This window comes from Grammomys surdaster, unplaced genomic scaffold, assembly GCF_004785775.1.
Source record: "Grammomys surdaster isolate TR1022 unplaced genomic scaffold, NIH_TR_1.0 278, whole genome shotgun sequence".
Taxonomy (NCBI): domain Eukaryota; kingdom Metazoa; phylum Chordata; class Mammalia; order Rodentia; family Muridae; genus Grammomys; species Grammomys surdaster.
Window position 1 is genome coordinate 176,006 of NW_021604719.1, and position 20,328 is coordinate 196,333.

General features: G+C 36.7%; 1 protein-coding gene across 2 annotated transcripts in view; it reads left to right on the forward strand.

The window, feature by feature from the left end:
- The window catches only part of Rbm27 (RNA binding motif protein 27), a 67,601-nt gene that overhangs the window by 34,687 nt on the left and 12,586 nt on the right, over nt 1-20,328 (forward strand). The window contains exons 9-17 of one of the 2 annotated variants that reach the window (XM_028777200.1): nt 4,238-4,402; nt 8,290-8,439; nt 10,071-10,215; nt 10,901-11,054; nt 12,069-12,365; nt 14,454-14,597; nt 16,963-17,082; nt 18,218-18,292; nt 18,409-18,573. In XM_028777200.1, coding sequence (XP_028633033.1) covers nt 4,238-4,402; nt 8,290-8,439; nt 10,071-10,215; nt 10,901-11,054; nt 12,069-12,365; nt 14,454-14,597; nt 16,963-17,082; nt 18,218-18,292; nt 18,409-18,573 — 1,415 coding nt within the window. The remainder of the gene's footprint in view (nt 1-4,237; nt 4,403-8,289; nt 8,440-10,070; nt 10,216-10,900; nt 11,055-12,068; nt 12,366-14,453; nt 14,598-16,962; nt 17,083-18,217; nt 18,293-18,408; nt 18,574-20,328) is intronic. The other variant, XM_028777201.1, reaches the window with a different exon arrangement.

A 20,328-nucleotide genomic window follows, 5' to 3' on the forward strand; every position in this document is an offset into this window, starting at 1 on the left:
TTTAAGACCAATAAAATATGTTAATTTCTCATTGGTATTTGTGTTTTACTACTTTATAATCTTAGATGTTCTGTCACTGTTTATAAAGAGAATTAATTTGTTGGCAAATAGAATATTAATATTGGATGAGATAAATAAAATATTAATATTGTGTCATTCAGACAGCTTTGTGAATTTTCTTCTGTAGTTAAAAGCCTACAATTTGATTCTAAAATTTATAGAGAAGAACAGGGAAGATGGCTCAGTTAAGTGTTTACAGTGCAAGCATGAGGATCTGGGTTTAGATCCACAGTACCAAATAAAAGTCAGGTATAGTAGTGAGTGCCTGTAGCTCTAATGCTTCAGGGAAGGAGACAGTTGGATTCCTCGAGCTCCTTATAGGTTCTGTGAAAGACCCTCTCTCAAAATAAGATGTGAGATGTAGCTCTGTTGGTAGAATGCTTGTCTACCGTGCATGAAGCCCTGGATGTGCTCAGTGCCACTTAAATCCAGAGGTGATGGCACATGCCTGTCATTTCTGCACTCCTGAAGTCAAGGCAGAAGAATCAGGAATTCAGGGCCATCCTCATTTACATAGTACATTTGAGGCCAGCCAAGACATACATGAGGCTCTGCCTCAATTTTTACAAAGAAGGGGAAAAAAATGTAGAAAGCAAAGCAATGTAGAAGGACATTGATGTCAACTTCTTGTCTTCATATGCATCTGCCCACATGAGCATGTACATATAGCACACACACACACAATTTATAGAAAAAAAATTAAAGCCCTAGAGGATACCATCTGATAGTCATCTTACACAATTGCAGAGGCCTCTAAACCTGGTGACCTAAATATGATTCTCAAGACCCATAAGAGGGAAAGAGAAAGCCAATGTAATTTGTTCTCTGACTTTCACACATTTGCATGTGCACACACACACACAGATAAGTAAATATAACAAGTTCTGGTATTAAATCATCTTTATAGGGGGATTCGTGTGTAAAAAAATATTTGAAAATTGGAGATTCATGGGGAGGTGGTTCAAATGGATAACAAACCCACTGTACAACTGTGAAAACTGGAGTTCAGGTTTCCAGAACAGGTAAAGTCAGACATGGTAGCTCATGTCAGGAATCTGAGTGCTTCTACAGTGAGAAGAGAGACAGACTCTCTGGATTCTTGAGGACCAACTGGTGAATAGTATGAAACTTGTACTAAACAAGGTAAAAAAAAAAGACACCCAAGATTGTCCTCTCATCCCTCCTCAACACACACAGTGGCACACATGCCCACATTTATACATATGAATACTCGTAGGAACACATGTATACTCACAGGAATACATAAACACAAAACATACACATAAAAATCATTGGAGAGTATAATAGTGTTTTGGTCATAGTTTTTTATTATAAATAATTTTTCTTATTTATTTATTTATTTATTTATTTATTTATTTATTTAATATATGTGAGTTTGCTGTCTTCAGACACACCAGAAGAGGGCATCAGATCCGCATTATAGATGGTTGTGAGCCACCATATGGTTGCTGGGAATTGAACTCAGGATCTCTGGAAGAGCAGTCAGTGCATCTCCTACCTCTGAGCCATCTTTCCAGCCCCATAGTTTTGTTTTTGTTTTTGTGTTTTTGTGTTTTTGTTTTGTTTTGAACCTAAGGAAAAACTCTGCAGTTGGGTCCTTTATTTCTTTTGAACACTAGGACATGAATTCGTATGGAATGAGCTCCAGCAGCTCGGGCTCTTTCCCATTAGTCCTCACAAAGTGTGCTTCTCTGGGTGGCGCAGGCTGGCACTTCAGCTGAACCCAGGTGCCCTTCTCTTTGGCTTCCTTTTTCTTCTGATCGTTCTCCTTCACCCGCTTCAGGAAGCTATCTCTGCTCTTCGAGTGTTTAATGTGCTCAATCCACACATTGATCCTCTGGGCCAGAATCTTGCCCTTAACTTGCTTGTTTACAATGATGCCCACGGCATGCTGGGTGACATTGTAGACTCTTCCGGTTTTGCCATGGTAACACTTATGGGGCATTCGTTTTTGAACAGTACCCATTCCCTTGATGTCTACAATATCACCCTTCTTATAGATTCGCATGTATGTAGCCAAAGGAACAACTCCATGTTTCCTAAAAGGCCTAGAGAACATATACCGAGTGCCTCTCCTCTTTCCCTTTGTGTTGGTCATTTTGGCGAGTTAACTGGAAGATGGCTGCCTAGGCCGAAAGCTGTTTTTTTGTTTTTTAAATATTTTTTTATTTAGTTAATTTAATGTGGTTTCCTTAGTTTTCATTTTAAATACCATCTTTGAGACAGATAGGTTAGACACTTAAAATTGTTCATTTTCTTTTGTAAATAATATAATCAGTAATTTCCAAACCACCTAATTTGGTTTGTTCAAATAAAGTAAAGATATATATACACACACACACACACACACACGCACACACATATACATTCAGTGTGTTGGGAAATTTTGGGGGTTGGGGATAGGGACTGGAGAGATAGATAGCTCAGAGGTTAAGAGCAATGATACACTTTGAGCACCTCCAGAACAGCTTACAACTCTCCATGACTCTGGGGTATGCAGCACTTTCTTTTGGCATACAGAGACACCAGGCATGCAGCAACTCCAGCCACTTTCTTAATGTTTGAATCACATGTTGTCTGTGGTTTTAAAAACTGACATGTACAAGCTTGCCCTTTAGTCTGTAGTCTAGTTACTGATTACATATACCAGGCAGATTTGTGCTGGGTCATATATATATCCAAAGCCATCAGACAGATGGCTTTATGTTTCTTTTTGGTTTTTCTCTTGAGCATTGTGCTTCTTGGTTTTGTTTTTTGTTTGCCTGTTTGTTTGATTTTTTTGTTTTGTTATGTTTTGCCTTCAATGAAAGTTCTCTGTAGTAGGTCATGATTGAACTATTTTCTAATATTTGAGGGTTATTTTAAATTGCTGTTGCAATATAGTGATTGACTAAATCTTTTAAAACACATTTTGAAAGGAGTTAAATATGTAGTTATGTCATCTGCTTTCCGTGGACTTTTTCACCTTTTCTTCATGCGTGTGGACAGAGAAGATGGGAGATTTTAGTCTTATTCTTACTACTGTGAAACCAAGTGATTACTTTGTGGCCTGTTTTTTCAGTTCATGTTGAAAATCTTAAGGGATTTTTAAATTGTAAGGCATTTAGTCACATATTAAAATCTTTCTAACTTTAATATGTCTTATGTTATAGTGAATGTCTGGCCTTGTTATAAAAAATATTGACTGAACCTTATAATAAATTTATGCTTTGTATGTTGTTGTTAGGGAATGGTACTAAATAGAAACTAAAGGAAGGTTTTACTCTGTAATGCTTCGTCTTTTTCCAAGTGTGTGGTGTGTATGCATGTGCTTGTTTGTGTCCATAAATGTAGTCTGTTTTAAAACATGGCTCCTAATATCTGCAATCATTTCCTGTATCCAATATTGGTCTGTTTGCATTTTTCTTCATCTTTTTTCTTTGTTATTGCCCTCTCTATGGTGATAACAAATTTCCATCACCTTTTAAATTTTCGTTAGCGAACATTTTTTATTCTTTGTGAGGCTATGGGTATGGTAATTTGTGTTGTATTTCTTACTGTTTTTCCCCTGCTTTTAGATACAGGAGTATATTTTGTGCAGAGTTGACATTTCACTTGTGATCAGAGGGATATATGCATGACAGCCTTGATTTCTGTATAGCTCATTGAATACTAGTTTCTATATGAACAGTAGCTTAGGGTGCCTTTCTCTAACTCAGTTGGTTCATTGCTCAGCTTTAGATAAAACTAGTGTACATTTACTTCACTTAAGATTCAAAAAAGTAGAAAGCTAGGTGTGGTATTGCATACTTGCAATCTCAGAACTTGAGCCATGGAGGCAATAGGATCAGGATTTCAATGTTAGCCTCAGCTATACAGTGACTTTGAGGCAAGCATGGACAAAACCATCTCTACAAAGAGACACAGAGAGACAGAGACAGGAGAAAGGATTCTAAAGGGCAGATTATGCAATGCTAATTTCTTTGTAGCTTGATGCATCCTAACTAGTTGCATGTCTGTGCTTTCTTGAGTTAGAATCTCAATAATGTCTTTCTCTACTACTGTTCCTGTTGTTGTAATTTCTCTGTTCTTGGCTCACATCCTCAGGAAGTACACCATTGCCTCAGAGAAGCATTGACTCTCAATCCCAGCTGCCCTCCTATTCTTTCCTCTATAGGACAGCCCATGTATTCTCGTGAACATGGTGCTGCTGCATCTGAGCGACTTCAGTTGGGGACACCGCCTCCTCTGTTGGCAGCTCGTTTGGTGCCACCTCGAAACCTCATGGGATCCTCCATTGGGTATCATACCTCAGTCTCCAGCCCCACCCCTCTGGTCCCAGGTAAGCTTTGCTTCAGATGGCCATCCTCTTCACTGATCATTTTTATACCTTAAACTGGTCAACCTAACCTATGACCTGACACTTAAAAGTTCCTATTAAGCTCTTAGGTGGAATTACTTTCTGTTTCTCTGTTTCTTTGGTTTGTCCCTAGTGGTTGTTGATGATTAGGTCCTCTGTGTGTGTCTGTCATCTCTGTTGTCCTGTATGTTTACATTCAGTGCCTTGGTAACAGTCACATCTTCCTTGAGGTAGTTTCTAATCAGGTAGATAGGAAGATAGTATTTATTTGAGTATTTTGTAGTTAATTACTTATATATTGCAAGAAAAACTGGGGTAAATTTTCTTTGAAATAAAGCCAAACACCTGGTTTCCTGCTGCTGGTGGATATAATTTCTCCTTCTACTCCCTGTTGTATGGACAGGTTGCTCAGAATGAATGTAGGGTTGCTGAAAATTATTTCATCCTATTGACATGTGTTTTGAAGATCTGTGGTATGTTTTGTTGGTGTTTTGATAGTCTCTTTTAAAAAGATGTTTGTCTTGCTAGTCTTTTGGATTTCAATTCATAACTAAAGTGCTCCAAGTTAGCCTAGAACTTGGTATCTGAGTGGTAGGTTTTCAGGTGTTTCCCACCATGTCTGACCTTATTGTAGAACCTACATTTATTCAGGTTCTATGTTCTCAGGGGTCAAAGAACAAGGTCATTTGATTGTGTGAATTTCGAACCTTTTTGTAGCCTCAACTGTGGGAGTTTTTGTTACTACCAGGCAGTAATTGAAAACTGTGGACCATACTTTGTTGATTTGCTTAAAAGTTGAAGTAGGGTTTATTTTGTTAATTTTTAGAGTTGGCCTCTGTCTTAGTTATGGTTACTGTTGGTGTGATGAAACACTATGACCAAAGAATCATGGAGAGGAAAGGGTTTATTCGGCTTATGCTTCCACATCACAGTTCATCATTAAAGGAAGTCAGGACAGGAACTCAAACAAGACAAAGATCTGGAGCAGGAGCTGACGAAAAGGCCATGGAGGGGTGCTGCTTACTGGCTTGTTCATGATGGCTTGCTCAGCCTTCTTCCTTATAGAACCCAGGACCATTAAGAAATTGCGTCTTACAGAGGCATTTTTCTCAATTGAGGTTTCTTTCTTTCTTTTCTTTTCCTTTTTCTTTTTTAGGATTTTCAAGACAGGGTTTTTCTTTGTAGCATTGGCTGTCCTGGAACTTACTCTGTAGACCAGGCTGGCCTCGAACTCAGAAATCCACCTGCCTCTGCTTCCCAAGTGCTGGGATTAAAGTGTGCCACCACTGCCTGGCTCAATTGAGGTTTCTTTTCAGATAGCTCTAGCTTGTGTCAAGTTGACATAAAACTAGCCAGGACAGCATGACTGTGGAATCTGTGGAATTTGTTATTTTACCTATCATCTTCAAACTGTATTGCTTAGACATTTAACATATTTAAATTTAATAAATAGAATTTCCTTTTAAGCTATACATCATTAAAGGATGTTTCTCTCAGTAATAATTCTGTCAAGTTGACTTAAACAAAAATTAAGGCTGGGCGATGGTAGCGCACACCTTTAATCCCAGCACTTGGGAGGCAGAGGCAGGCGGATTTCTGAGTTCGAGAGTTCAAGGCTAGCCTGGTCTACAGAGTGAGTTCCAGGACAGCCAGGGCTACACAGAGAAACCCTGTCTCGAAAAACCAAACCAAAAAAAAAAAAAAAAATTAAGGATATAGATCCTTCAGTATAATGGTTGCCCCAAGTTGTGTGAAACTAAATTTGAATCCCTAGCACCTTTATAAAAAGCTGGGCATAGGGGCACATGCCTATCATTCTGGCATGAGAGACTTAGTTGAGAGAACTTCTGAGGTTCACTGGCCAGGCATTATAGCTGAACATTCAATGAAAGACTTTATCCCAGGAAATAAGATAGTGATAAGATTGAGGAAAACACTGAGCATTGACCCTGTCTTCTGCATGTGGAAGACAAAAAGTTATAAGGAAGGATGTGGAGCATGAACTGAAAAGATTCAATATAAGCCAAAGAATACTCTGGCAGAGTAACTGCTTAGATAGCACACTGAAATAGAGTTTGGTTTTATTAGGTTACCACCAGGAAGCTTTGAGGCTGAAGATAAGCCTTGAGAATGGATGTAAATCTTGTAATAGGAGTATCACTGTTATAGTAATTTATTAACTTTCCTTAGGTATTCTAAGGAGAGAGCACAGATCACCCTAGTGATTAATTTTCAAAATAATTTATTATTTTATTACAGGAAATCAGTTTTTAATCCATTGATGTTTGTCTATACTACACCATGAGCTATTTTCAAAAGTGAAAGGAAAGAAAATAGGTGAAATGTAGACAAGAAGGAACCTCGACAGCAGTGTTAGTACTGATACCAGATGTTTCAGTTGGTTGCCCTTCAGTGGCATTTAAATATTCTAAACTTAGAGTTGGTGTTTTTGCAGGGAGAGAATATGCTCATGGAACCTGAAGTTGGGAAATAACAGTATTCAGAACAAGGTTTAATCTAAGAGGGCTGGGAGTAGTAAGCTGCACCAAAGACTTCTGAGTCCTTATTTAGCTTATTTAGACAGTATCACCAGAGAAAAAATGCTTTTAGAATTCAGAAAGTTCCTAAGGGGGATTGTTTGTTTTAAAGATTAATTATTTTACTTTATTTGAGACAGAGTCTCACTATATTGCTTTATTAGCTAGCCTGGGACTTACCTCAAACTCACGAAGATCCACTTGCCTCTACCTCCCAAGTGCTGATATTAATGGTATTATACCCCTATACCTGGGTTATTAACTTTTAATTGTGTGTATATGATGTCTGTGTGTGGGCTTATGCATGTGAGTATGCGTGCCCATTCCATCCAGAGGATGATGATGCTGGATCCTTTGGAGCTGGAGTTACAAGTGGTTGTGAACCAATTGACATGAGTGTTGAAAAACAGCTTGGGTCTTCTACAAGAGTAGTATGCTTGCTTAACCACCGAGCTCTCTCTCTAGCAAGTGGATCATTTGTGAGCTTATACTCTGGATCATAGAAGTGTGACAGTCTTTAATAAAGATGTACTTGAACCTGATCTTGTAGTTTGAATTTATATGAATCATTAAACACGCTTTCCATTAAGAACAAAAAAGAAGAAACACATGAATTGTAACTATGAAAACCAGTGTCTTCCATCTGCCTTGCTATGATTTGATTTAGAGCAAAGAAGATATGTACCATTTGAGCCTGTCATTTCTTTCAGAATCACTTTTAACGCTAGTAAAATAGTTACATAGGGTTAGAGTTTTAAAAATGATTTTTTTTTGTTTTGGAAAAAAATATAAGAATGTGATAAAAATACATTGGTAAATAATAGGGTGGTTTTAAAATAACTATAAATATGAAATTTTAGCTTACCTAGCTCTTATTTGAAATGTGCTTTGGGTAGAAAGCCAGCTATTCTTTCTTTGGCGTAAAAAAAATAATTTATTGATTATAGAAATACCTAGAAATTGATGAGACATAAAACTCAACAGTCTTTGAATATACTTGTTCATGTACTTAAAAATTGGTGATAAAAATATGTATGTTATTGAAGATTGAAACAAGTGGTTAATATACAGGGATAAACAAGACTGGATGGATTGAGAAGTAAATATCAGTGTTTGAATTTGAATGTCTCTATGTTTATGACAGTAGCACTATTTGTTTTTACTTCTAAAGGAGTGTCTGACATAACTCACAGAGAAGTGTATATGCATTGATGTAATTACATGTTTTGAAGAACACATAACTCGAACAGCTCTTTATAGTAATGAGAGAATAACTTGAACACTCTAATTTTCTAAATGTTGGGATTTTTGTTTGTTTGTTTGTTTGTTTAGATACATATGAACCAGATGGTTATAATCCTGAAGCACCTAGTATCACCAGTTCTGGTAGATCACAGTACAGACAGTTCTTTTCCAGAGCACAGACACAGCGTCCCAACCTGATTGGCCTCACATCTGGAGATATGGATGCAAATCCAAGAGGTGAGAATGCTTTTTTGATGATAAATGTTATGCAGTAGTTTATATTATAGTTAATACTTTTGTGTTTGTGATCTCTCTTAAGGAAATCAGACTACTTATACTTTTGAAAGATACTATGTAATCACCTTAAAAGTCTTTTAATAATTTTGCTTCTAAATTTTATTTTAATGATATAGTTAGAATATATTTGTTTTAGATATAGAAAATATTTTCAATTTTTTTTTTTGGTAGGACTACAGACCATTTTAGTTGTATGCTGGGCACAGTGTTAGATAGAGTTCAGATATAAGGTGAAATGATTAGTCTCTTTCCCTCAAAGAACTGATCAAAGGTATACTCTGCATTTTGAGAGCTGTAACCTCAAACCAATAATGTTTCAAGCCTAAGCCCTGCAAGTAAATTAACATTTTATCAATTTACTCTTTAAGATTACAACTATATATACTCAGACCCAGTGGCAATTTTTTTATCTGTGTAGGGGCAGGAGGATCAGGGATTGAAGATTATCTATATAGCAGATTCAGAGCCAGCCTGGGCCACATGAGACCCTGTCTAGAAATAGAAAAAACAAACAAGGAAAAATCAATAAAAATTACATCAGGATCTATTTCAAAGTTTTAAAGACATAAACCTTTAAACAAAAATATCAAACTATGACAGTTGTGGTGGCTCTAACCACCATTAAACATGCCTTTAATTCCCACACTCAGGACAGAGATAGATATATCTCTGTGAGTTTGAGGTTAGCCTAGTTTACATAGTAAGTTACAGGCCAACCAGGGCTACGTAGCCAGATTTTTGGGGATAACCCCCCAAAAAATCAAGCCAAGATAAAATACAAGCATATACCTTAAATGTGAGTTCATTTTCCTCTTAGCAAATACATTAAAGTATAATCTTACATAAACCCATAACTGGGTATGGTGTCTCACTATAATTCCAGTCAGTGCTCAGGAGACTGAGGCAGAGGATTGTTTGAGTTCTAGGACAACCAGAGTTCCACAGAGAAACCATGTCTTGAAACCCCCCCCCAAAAAAAAAGGAAGGAAGGAAGGAAGGAAGGAAGGAAGGAAGGAAGGAAGGAAGGAAGGAAGGAAGGAAATATGTGGTGAACATTTTGTTGGACCATGACCGGAGGCAGATAAAATGATCCTAGTTGAACTGTTTGATCCCTTATTGAAAACAATAATTGTTATATATTTATATTGTGAAAGTAAGTAAATTTATGGTATGTATATAAAGTACATGTCTTGCTCTTCAGACAACTTTACTTTCTCCGGTAACTTTCTTGTATTCATTGATGGTCTGCTTGAGTTAACTGTCACACTGAATTGTCTTTGAGGTTTTAAGCTTGCATTTTAATTTTTTTTTAATGTAAAGAATAGAGGCATTTGTGGCTTTTCTTGCTGATAGCCATTTCTAAGAAGGAAGTGGTAAGCTAGACACAGTTGTGCATGCTTCTAATCCCAGCCCTTGGCAAACTGAGGCCAGTGATCTGCCTTTAAACAAAACAAAAATAGAAAATGGTAGTAGGTGAATACCATTCATAGGACCTTTTAGCTTTAGATTAAATATCCCAATTATTTGATGTTTCCCCAAAATTCATTAATGGGAATTTTTGTTTCCAACAGCTGCTAATATTGTCATCCAGACTGAACCACCAGTTCCTGTTTCAATTAATAGCAACATCACCAGAGTAGTCCTGGAACCAGAGAGCCGAAAGAGAGCAATTAGTGGTTTGGAAGGGCCACTTACAAAGAAGCCTTGGCTGGGAAAGTAAGATGGTTTTGTTTATTAGAAATATGTAATTGGTGCTTGTGTTTTACCTGTGTTAATAAAGTTTTTGCTATGTGCATACCTTTAATTCCAGTGCTCTCTGAGTTCAAAGCCAACTTGGTCTAAAAAGCAAGGACAGCTAGGGCTCTTACAGAGAAAATCTGCCTAGAAAAACAGCAAACAAACAAATCATTAATTAGTGATTTTTCAAAGTATGTTTCCCAGAGTTAGGGTTCCAAGAAGCACCTTTAGAATATCCTAGAAATTAAAAAGCTAACAGGATATTCATGATAAGATATTTGTAAATTGTACCTACTCCTTATCCAATATTAAACATCATTGACATACCAGAAGTGGCCAGAAAGAAAACATTGGTACCTTTGCAGAAGTTGAAAAATACATGCTTAAAAATGAAAAATATATGGTTTAAAATGTTACTCTATTTGTTTTAAAGGTAGCCTGGCACCTGTGTGGCTCTAACGTGGCTTTAGTATCAGTTGAACTGCTCCTCTTTGAAATACTTCATTCTGTTTTCCTCTTCCTCTGTTATATTGTAATGAGGGTTATGTTAAATTTCTGTAATTTTTGAAGAGTGCCTAAAGTTTACTTTCCTTGTTAAAGATAGCATCTCTTGGCTAACCATAGGATGGGAGAATTAACCAAGATTCATCAATGCTTGTTTCAGACAAGGGAACAACAATCAAAGTAAACCAGGCTTCTTGAGGAAGAATCAGTATACAAACACCAAATTAGAAGTGAAAAAAATCCCCCAGGAATTGAACAACATTACCAAGCTCAATGAACACTTCAGCAAATTTGGAACCATAGTTAATATCCAGGTAATTTAATTCAGTCAGTGACAGAATGCATGTATGCTGTGAGTTTTGGAAAGTATTTCTAGTGCAGTTCACCTTGATTAGAAGCAGTGGTGATTCCAACTTTGCAAAGAATTGTAAATTCTGTTATATATTTGAATGTGCATGTGTGAATCATGGAATTATTTGGTTGAATTTGTTCTTGAGAATTCATTTGATTCTTTTCTGTAATCTTTTCCTCAAAACACTGGGCTAGTTCTTGTTATTTTTGTTGTTGTTGTTTATAGATTTTTATCTGAACAAATGACCCTTTCTTGTGTATATTATGTTATCTAGGAAACTGAGGTTTTTGGTATATTATCCAACATCAAATCAATTGTAGTGATAATATAATCTTTTGATGTCTACTTGTTAGAAGTTTGAATTTATGAATTTGTAATAGAAGTGAGGATTTAATTGATTGTACTTAAATGTTAATTTAAATTCATGTCCTTTTCTCTTAAATGTTTTCTGTCATTATTCTTTATGGCATTTAGGAAAAAAGAACTGGATGGCTTATTATACATAGGTAAAACAGTTTTCTCAGGCACTCATTGAATACCATACGCTGAATAAACAAACAGTGGGAATTTATTCTATTGTAAAAGAGACAGTTTGTCAATTAAGACCTGAACTGCTTTTCCCAAAGACTTGAGTTAGGGTCTCAGCATCCACATTGGGTAGGTCACAACTGCCTGTGACTCCAACTCCAGTGGGATCCGATGCTACTTGAACTAGGCTGCTTCAGCTGCCTTCTTAGCTTGTAGACACCTGGTTTCTCACATGGTGGAGAGGGTGAAAGAGGGGTATGTGGAGACCCCTTTATCTTCTCAGAAGGCCACCTTAACTACAAATGTTAAGGGCACAATTTTAGTACCCCATGTAACCTGAATTTTTCCCTAATCCTGTTCTCCATTGAGGACTAGAATTTCAACATACAAATTTGTAGGCACATAATTTAGTTCATAGTTTAAGTTGTGGCCACTATTTTCTTCAAAGGTTGCTTTTAAGGGTGATCCAGAAGCAGCACTCATCCAGTACCTTACCAATGAGGAGGCCAGGAAAGCCATTTCTAGCACAGAAGCAGTTTTGAACAATCGGTTCATTCGAGTCCTGTGGCATAGAGAGAACAATGAGCAACCAGCACTCCAGTCCCCAGCACAGATTCTCCTGCAGCAGCAACACACCCTGAGTCACCTTTCACAGCAGCACCATAGCCTACCACAGCATCTTCATCCGCAGCAGGTGATGGTAACCCAGTCTTCCCCCTCAACAGTCCATGGAGGTATCCAAAAGGTAATCATGTTTACTAAAACTCTAGTCTCATTTCTCAGCCAGTATTTTCCAACTTACAGCCTTGATACTTTCCACATTAGGGTTGTTTACGATTTAATGTAAAGCATCATCTGGTCTCCGGAGACTTGATTATTAAAGAAGTACAGATTCTTAGACCATACCCATTTTAAATTTAATTAACTAATTATGTAGTGTGGGTGTGAGTGGTTGGGTGATGTGGGTGCGTATAAGCTAAAACTCGACATTGTGTGTCTTTGTTGATCCTCTTCTCTGTATTTACTGAGGCAGGGATTCCCTGAATCTTGAGCTTGTCAATTCTGCCAATCTAGCTAGCCAGCTTATCTTAAGAATACTCTGGTTCAAAAGGAAAAAAAGGAAAAAAAGAAAGAAAAAAAAGAATACTCTGGTTCACCAGGCAGTGGTGGCACACACCTTTAATCCCAGCACTTGGGAGGCAGAGGCAGGCGGATTTCTGAGTTCGAGGCCAACCTGGTCTACAGAGTGAGTTCCAGGACAGCCAGGGCTACACAGATAAACCCTGTCTCGAAAAACCAAAAAAATAAAAATAAAAAGAAAAGAAAAGAAAAAGAATCCTCTGTTTCTTTCTCCTAGGTACTTGGATTATAGGCTTCCTTGCCTGTGTGGCTTTTATGTAGAGGTGGGAACCAAAACTCTGGTTCTCAAACTTAGCTTTTTACCCACCCTCCTCATCTTCTGAATCAGTTTTTGTGGGAAAGGCCCAGGAATCTGTTTCAAAAAGCTTTGCAGCGCCCTAAAACTGAGAGAGCTGGTCTAACATGTTTATTGAACTGGGTCTAACCTGCTTAGAGAGCTGATCTAACAGGATGATTCAGCTGGGTCTGACCTGCTTAGCTTCACCCATAGGACTGTCTCTAGATAATGAGCTTTCAAAATCTGAGTGTTTAAGTAGTGTCTTCAGCGAGGCACATGTACTATCTACCTCTATCTAAATTCTGAATCTTGAGCTACTTTGCTTTATATTAGAATTAGTCACCTTCATATCTACCCATTTGTCCTACCATTTCCCATGCAGACAATTTTACTCCTTTAAAAACTGGAATGGAACCTCCAAGGAATTAAGATTCTGTTTTATGTTTTTGAGAAGAATTTTCAGTGTAGCTTAAGGTTGGCCTTAATAGGATCATCTCTCTTTGTCTCAGAAGCGCTGGACATACAGTTGCATTATCATGTCTGGTTAAGAATGAAGGTTTTGGTTCTTGTATATTTTTTGTTCTTGATGCTTAAAACAATAAATAATGCCTGGTATATACATATTTCTTAGAGCATTCCAGTGAAAAAGTAAATGAAGGAAAGAACTAGCCACTGTGCATTAGAGCTATCCAGATATTGGCAACAACCATAATTTCCATCTAGATTTTACCATCTTTAGGGTAAATATAATCTGATGAAAAAATAAAAATAAGCAACACTGAGGCAGAAATCTGTTTGAGGCCAGCCTGTGCTACATAGCAAATTCCTATCTCAAGACACTGAAAAATATATGCATGCATATCATCTCAGTTCTGTCAATCATTTCTGTTTATTAGTATGTAAGTCATACATTTTTGTTTGTGTTCTGTTTCATATTTGGACCTAATATGAATACTTGTCCTAGATGTTGGATGAATGATGAAAGAATGTAGCCTAAGATTGTCTTTTCATTTCACTGCTGTTTATATTAAGTTAAAAACCCTATCTTTGAAACATTGTATACTAAAGAGAAGATTTTTTAAAGTTATTATGAAGTGTGTGTGTGTGTGTGTGTGTGTGTGTGTGTGTGTGTGTATTTTACTGTGAAACATGTATTTTTGGGGCTAAGGATTGAACCAGGGACTTGTGCACACTTAGCACAGGCTATACTACTAAGCTCCTCCCAGCTGTGTATTAAACATCCAAAACAATATGGATAATACAACCATCTGTATATTCATAGTGCCTTAAAAAATACAATTTTACAGGTGATTGAAGCACTTCCTCATTTCAAGTTTAACCTCTATCTTAAATTTGTATCACTCTTATGTATTTTTTTAAACTTATATCACATAGATATTTATTTTGTATTTGTAGATGATGGGCAAACCACAGACCTCTGGTGCCTACGTTCTTAACAAAGTTCCTGTTAAACACCGTCTTGGACATGCAAGTACTAACCAGAGTGACACATCTCACTTGCTAAATCAGACTGGTGGTTCTTCTGGGGAGGATTGCCCGGTATGCCTTCTGTGACTTCCATGTTTATTTAAGCCATGAAATATGGCACAAAAATTCATTACCATTAAGATTTGTAGTCTCTTTCTCAACAGGGCAGTCATCACATTTGACCTAAGTGTACTTCTCTAATTTCCATAACTCAGTTAGAAATTAACTGTTTAATTTTTTGTTTTATTTAGAGCTATCTAAGAATCAGAGGATTTTAGCTTTTAGCTTTATATTATAGATAGATGTCCTTATTAGTCCGTACCCTCTCACCCTGGTTTTTTGAGACAAGGTCTGACTACCCAGGCTGGCTTCTGCTCATGATCCTTCTGCTTCAGCCTCTTTAGTGCTGTTATTAAAGACATGTACCACCACATCTGGCTCTCATTTTCCATTTTAGGTATAATTGAGAAGGCTAAGGAGATGGATCTTAAAGGTTACCTGAGTTTGGTTCCCAGCACCCACACCTGGGAGCTAACAGTTGCCTATAATATAACCTCAACTCTCAGGGACCTGATAACCCTCTTTTGGCCTCTGTGGGCAGTGAGTGCATGTTCATGCACAGACAGTACTCTTCAAGCTATTCCACAAAATAGAAACGGAAGGAACACTACCCAATTGGTTCTATGAAGCCACAGTTACGCTTATACTTAAACCTCATAAAGATCCAACAAAGAAAGAGAACTTCAGACCAATCTCCCTTATAAATATGGATGCAAAAATACTCAATGAAATTCTCAGAAACTGAATTCAAGAACACATCAAAACAATCATCCATCATGATCAAGTAGGCTTTATCCCAGGGATGCAGGGGGATGGTTCAATACACAAAAATCTATCAACGTAATCCACTATATAAAGACACTAAAGGAAAAAAGCCACATGATCATCTCACTAGATGCTGAGAAAGAATTTGACAAAATTCAACACCCCTTCATGGGAAAAGTCTTAGAAAGATCAGGAATTCAAGGCTCATACCTAAACATAGTAAAAGCAATATACAGCCAACCAGTAGCCAACATCAAACTAAATGGAGAGAAACTTGAAGCAATCCCACTAAAATCAGGGACTAGACAAGGCTGCCCACTCTCCCCCTACCTATTCAATATGGTACTGGAAGTCCTAGCCAGAGCAATTAGACAACAAAAGGAGGTCAAAGGGATACAAATTGGAAAGGAAGCAGTCAAAATATCAGCATTTGTAGATGATATGATAGTGACTCCCAAAATTCCACCAGAGAACTCCTAAACCTGATAAAAATAAAATCTTAATAGAACAATGAAAGTAATTCTGTCATAAAGCCAAGTGCTGAAATGTCTCTTACTTTTAGGAAGATATCTATGCAACATGTGTAGTTTTCATTACAAAGAGCTAGTGGAACTTGGAAAAAGAAAAGTGATAAGAGATGTCCAAAAAATACTGTAAGGTTTCTGTGACTAAGACAGTTTAATGGTGGCACATGATTTAACAGACCAGTGAAACAGAACAGAAAATAGAGTGGACTCCATTGAAAAAGGAATTTATTATATCGACTAACTAGTATCAGATCAAAAATAATGTTTTTGATATTAGTATAGGTGAGAAGCCATATGAAAAAGATAAAATTACAATTTTTTTAAAAATTACATCATAAACCAGGATAAATCCAAGTGGACTTGAAACTTAAATGCTGATGGAAATGCTAAATGATTCAACTTTCATGAAATGAAATTTGGCAATGTTTGGTAATATAACAAAATTATATACACTATACAGTTTTTCTAAGAATCTGCAACAGAGGTATACTGTCCAAGATGTAAAATGTATAAGTTACAACTAATTGTAAGCTCTTTGTAATTATGATAATCCCCAAATGCCTATCAGGAACTGATATCTTAAAATTTAGTATATCTATCTATACAGTAAAATGTATTTAACTTTACAAAGGAAAGGTACTTTTTTATATGTACCATAAAGTGGTTTTTTTTTTAGGTCATAGTAAACTGAGCAAAATGAGCAAAACGTATCCAACATATGCCAGGCTCTGGGATTATATCCCTATCATCATCCCACCCACCAGAAGAAGAGAAAGAAAACTGTCCTGCTTTTCTTCCTTGAATGAAAGAGAAAAAAAAAATGAGATGGGTTTGGTAGTATAGGCTTTTAGTATCAGCACTTGGGAGGCAGAGGAAGGTGGATCTCTGAGTTCAAAGGCCAGTTGATCTACAAGGACACAGAAACTCTGTCTCAACCCTGCCACCACCCCCTCTTTCTTCGAAACAACCTTCTGTCTTTAGTAGAAGCAGTTATTCAAAAAATGATTTTAAACACTTTAAAGATTTAATTTAACCATACTTACATGCTTATTGTTTTTGTTTTTTTTGTAATTTTGTTTTTTTAGGTATTTTCTACTCCAGGCCATCCAAAAACAATTTACAGCTCCTCAAACTTAAAGGCGCCTTCAAAACTTTGTTCAGGGTCTAAATCTCATGATGTTCAAGAAGTTCTTAAGAAGAAACAGGTAACAGTTTCCATTCTTCTGCTTGTTAAGTTCTTTAGCACCTATGCTATCACCTTTACATTTCTGTTGCTGTAGAGCTACACAACAGGCTATGCATTCTCCTCCATTTAATACACTTAAAGATGATGAAAAATTCCAAGAAAATGTTACCTTCAGTAGCTACAGTAGGTTTACATTTAGTAGGTTTTGATTCTGAATGTTAAGCTAAGGGCCTTAAGCACATAATCACTGAACTATAACCACTAGTATTTTTTTATATGTTATATTTCTTTTAGGGTAGGGCCAGGTTTGAGACAGTGTTTCTCTGTGTAGATTAGGCTGGCCTCTGGGATTAAAGGCCACCTTTTGTTTTTCATTCAAGGAAGAAAAGCAGACAATTTTCTTTTCTTCTTGGAGTGGGTGAGATGTTGCTAGCAATGTAGCCCCAGGGACTGGTACATGCTGGATAAGTATTTTACCACCGAGCCACATGCCCAGCACAGAGTATTTTCTAATTCCTTTTTTTAAAGTCAGATAATGTTTCACATAAGTAAATATGAGTCATTATAAATCATTTTAGATTTAAGCTGTTTACATGGGGACTTTCAGTAAAAGCAAATATTTATATGTATTGTCTCCATAGAGAAATTTAATTCCCAGGAGGGTAGAAACAAAATGTTCCAGGTGAAAATTTTTGAATCCTGATCATTCCTAATATGAGCTGTATCCATATTTTAAAACTTGAAGCTTCAGGAATAAGGATTTGGCCTATCATACTGGAAAGTCAAAACAGTTGGCTTTTCTTTAAAGATGCAAAGAATAGCTATCACACAATTTACTAGAATTGTTGGGAAATAATTCAAAGGTTTCTTTTCTGATTTTAGGGATTTTTTTGGTTTTGTTTGTTTGCTTGTTTGTTTTTAGACAGGTTCTCCTTGTATAGCCCTGGCTGATCTCCAGTTCACCTCCAATTAATTTGTGATCTTTTTGCTGCAGTTAGAGTTCTAGCCACATCCCATACCCCAGCTGCCACTTCCATTTGTTTTAATTTAGGGAGGAAAGTCCAGTTTAGAGAAGAAGAAATGAGATGGGAATGTATCATTCGATTTCTTTTTTTTTAAAATCCATTACTGGCTTCTTTGTTTACCTTATCCAGGAAGCTATGAAGTTACAGCAAGACATGAGGAAAAAGAAACAAGAAATGTTGGAAAAGCAGATAGAATGTCAGAAGGTACTCAAGGGATCCTTTGCATGCTGGACTGATGTATAGAATTTGACTTACAAAATTAAAATAGTAAGGCTTAAATTTGCTAAATATAGGCTTAGTTTTTCCTAATTATTTTGTAGATGCTGATCTCTAAACTAGAAAAAAACAAAAACATGAAACCAGAAGAAAGAGCAAATATAATGAAGACCTTGAAAGAACTGGGAGAGAAGATCTCACAATTGAAAGATGAATTAAAAACATCTTCTACAGTCTCCACACCGTCCAAAGTAAAGACAAAAACAGAGGTATCTAATTACACTTCTCCCCTAGCTTCCTTACAGAACATTTGTAATGTGCTTAGTACTTTGAGAGTTTAGGCAGCCATTACAGTTGCTGGTGAATGAGGAGGGAGATCAGCAAGCAGTTAGACACTGTGTTTTTACTGATGTAAGCTCTTCAAGAAAAGTTTAAGATCCTGTATGGATAGATGTGCTGGGGTAGAACCCAGGGCTACATGCATTTTTAAACAGTTGCCTTTCTAGTAAGTATACACAGCCCTAATGATCTGTTGATTGCCTTTTACATTTTTAAAGGCCTAAAAGTTTATTTAGTTTTCAGGGAAGATTTTTTTTTTTTTTTTTTTTGGTCTGGGGGAGATATCTTTGTTTATCTGTGTGGCTTGTTTGAAACAGTCTCATTCTAAAGCCTAGGCTGGTGTTGAATTTGTTATTCTACCTCAAGCTGATTAATGAGTGTGGCCATTACAGACATGTGCTACTGTAATGTGGGATAAATTAAAAAAATTTTTTTTTGAGATAGAGTCTCATGTATCCTAGGCTGGTCTCAAACTCATTATATGGCCAAGGATAACCTTGAACTTTGCTCCTTCTACTTCCGCCTCCAGACACATGTCATCACACTCAGTTTATTCAGTGCTGGGAACTGAACTAGATAGGGCCTTGTGTGTGCCCGGCAAGCTCCCTCTGAGCTATACCTCTAACACATATAACTTTATTTAAATTGAAATTGTACTTGTCTGTGCTGAAAGAGAAACTGATAAAATGTAAAAAGGAAAGAAATATTGTCTATTTCATCCATGTTATGATCTCTTACTAATCAAATGCATTCTATTGATTTTGACAAGAATATAGATGTAACATGCTAAATAAAAGAATAATTAGAAATTCTGGTTCCAGTTATACCTAATTTTATTGGTTTGTCTATTTTTTTTACCCCAGGAGAACACTTGCTTTGTATAAGATTTCATTGTATCATAGATCTGTATTGGGATTTTTTTTTTTAGGCTACTTTCAGCTCTTGAAGAAATGGGAGTAAGCTTATTATATAATATATTTACATATGAACATATGTAAATATGCAAAAATATATTTATATATGTGTATATGTAAATATGCTATATAATATATAAACATTTACCAGCTACTGAGATAACTCAATGGGCATGCTGCACAGTCTAAGAAATCTAAGTTAGGAGAGGAATAATTGCCACGGATTATCTTCTGAGCACCACAAATGTACAGTGTCACATGTACATGCTAAATATATATCTGAGTCTGTTTGTTTTGAAAGACTAAATCTTTCAATGGGACTTCTCTTGAAAGCTGGATGTAGGAGAAGCACTTGAACTTCCAGTACTGGGAGTAGAAGCAGGAAAAGGAGAAGCTCGCAGCCAGTCCCAGCTATGCAGTGAGCTCCAGGCCAGTGTGTAAAAGCCAGGAAGGGTATCACACATTTCTGTAAGGAGAAAACGAAGGCTTTGGCTTTGAAAGACACAGGTCCAGGTGCTGGAAAGATTGCTCAATAGTTAAGAGCAGTTGCTACTCTTGAGGAAGACCCAGGTTTTGTTCTCAGCACCTACATGATGGCTCACAACCATCTGTAATTCTGGTTACACATAATCCTATGCCCTCTTCTTATCTCTGAGCACCAGGCATGTACATCTAGGCATACAAAACACAAATAAAACTAAAAAAATCTTAAAATGCAATCCAGATATATTAAGGATGTTTTCTTTAGTTCTAGCAGGTACATATGGAAGG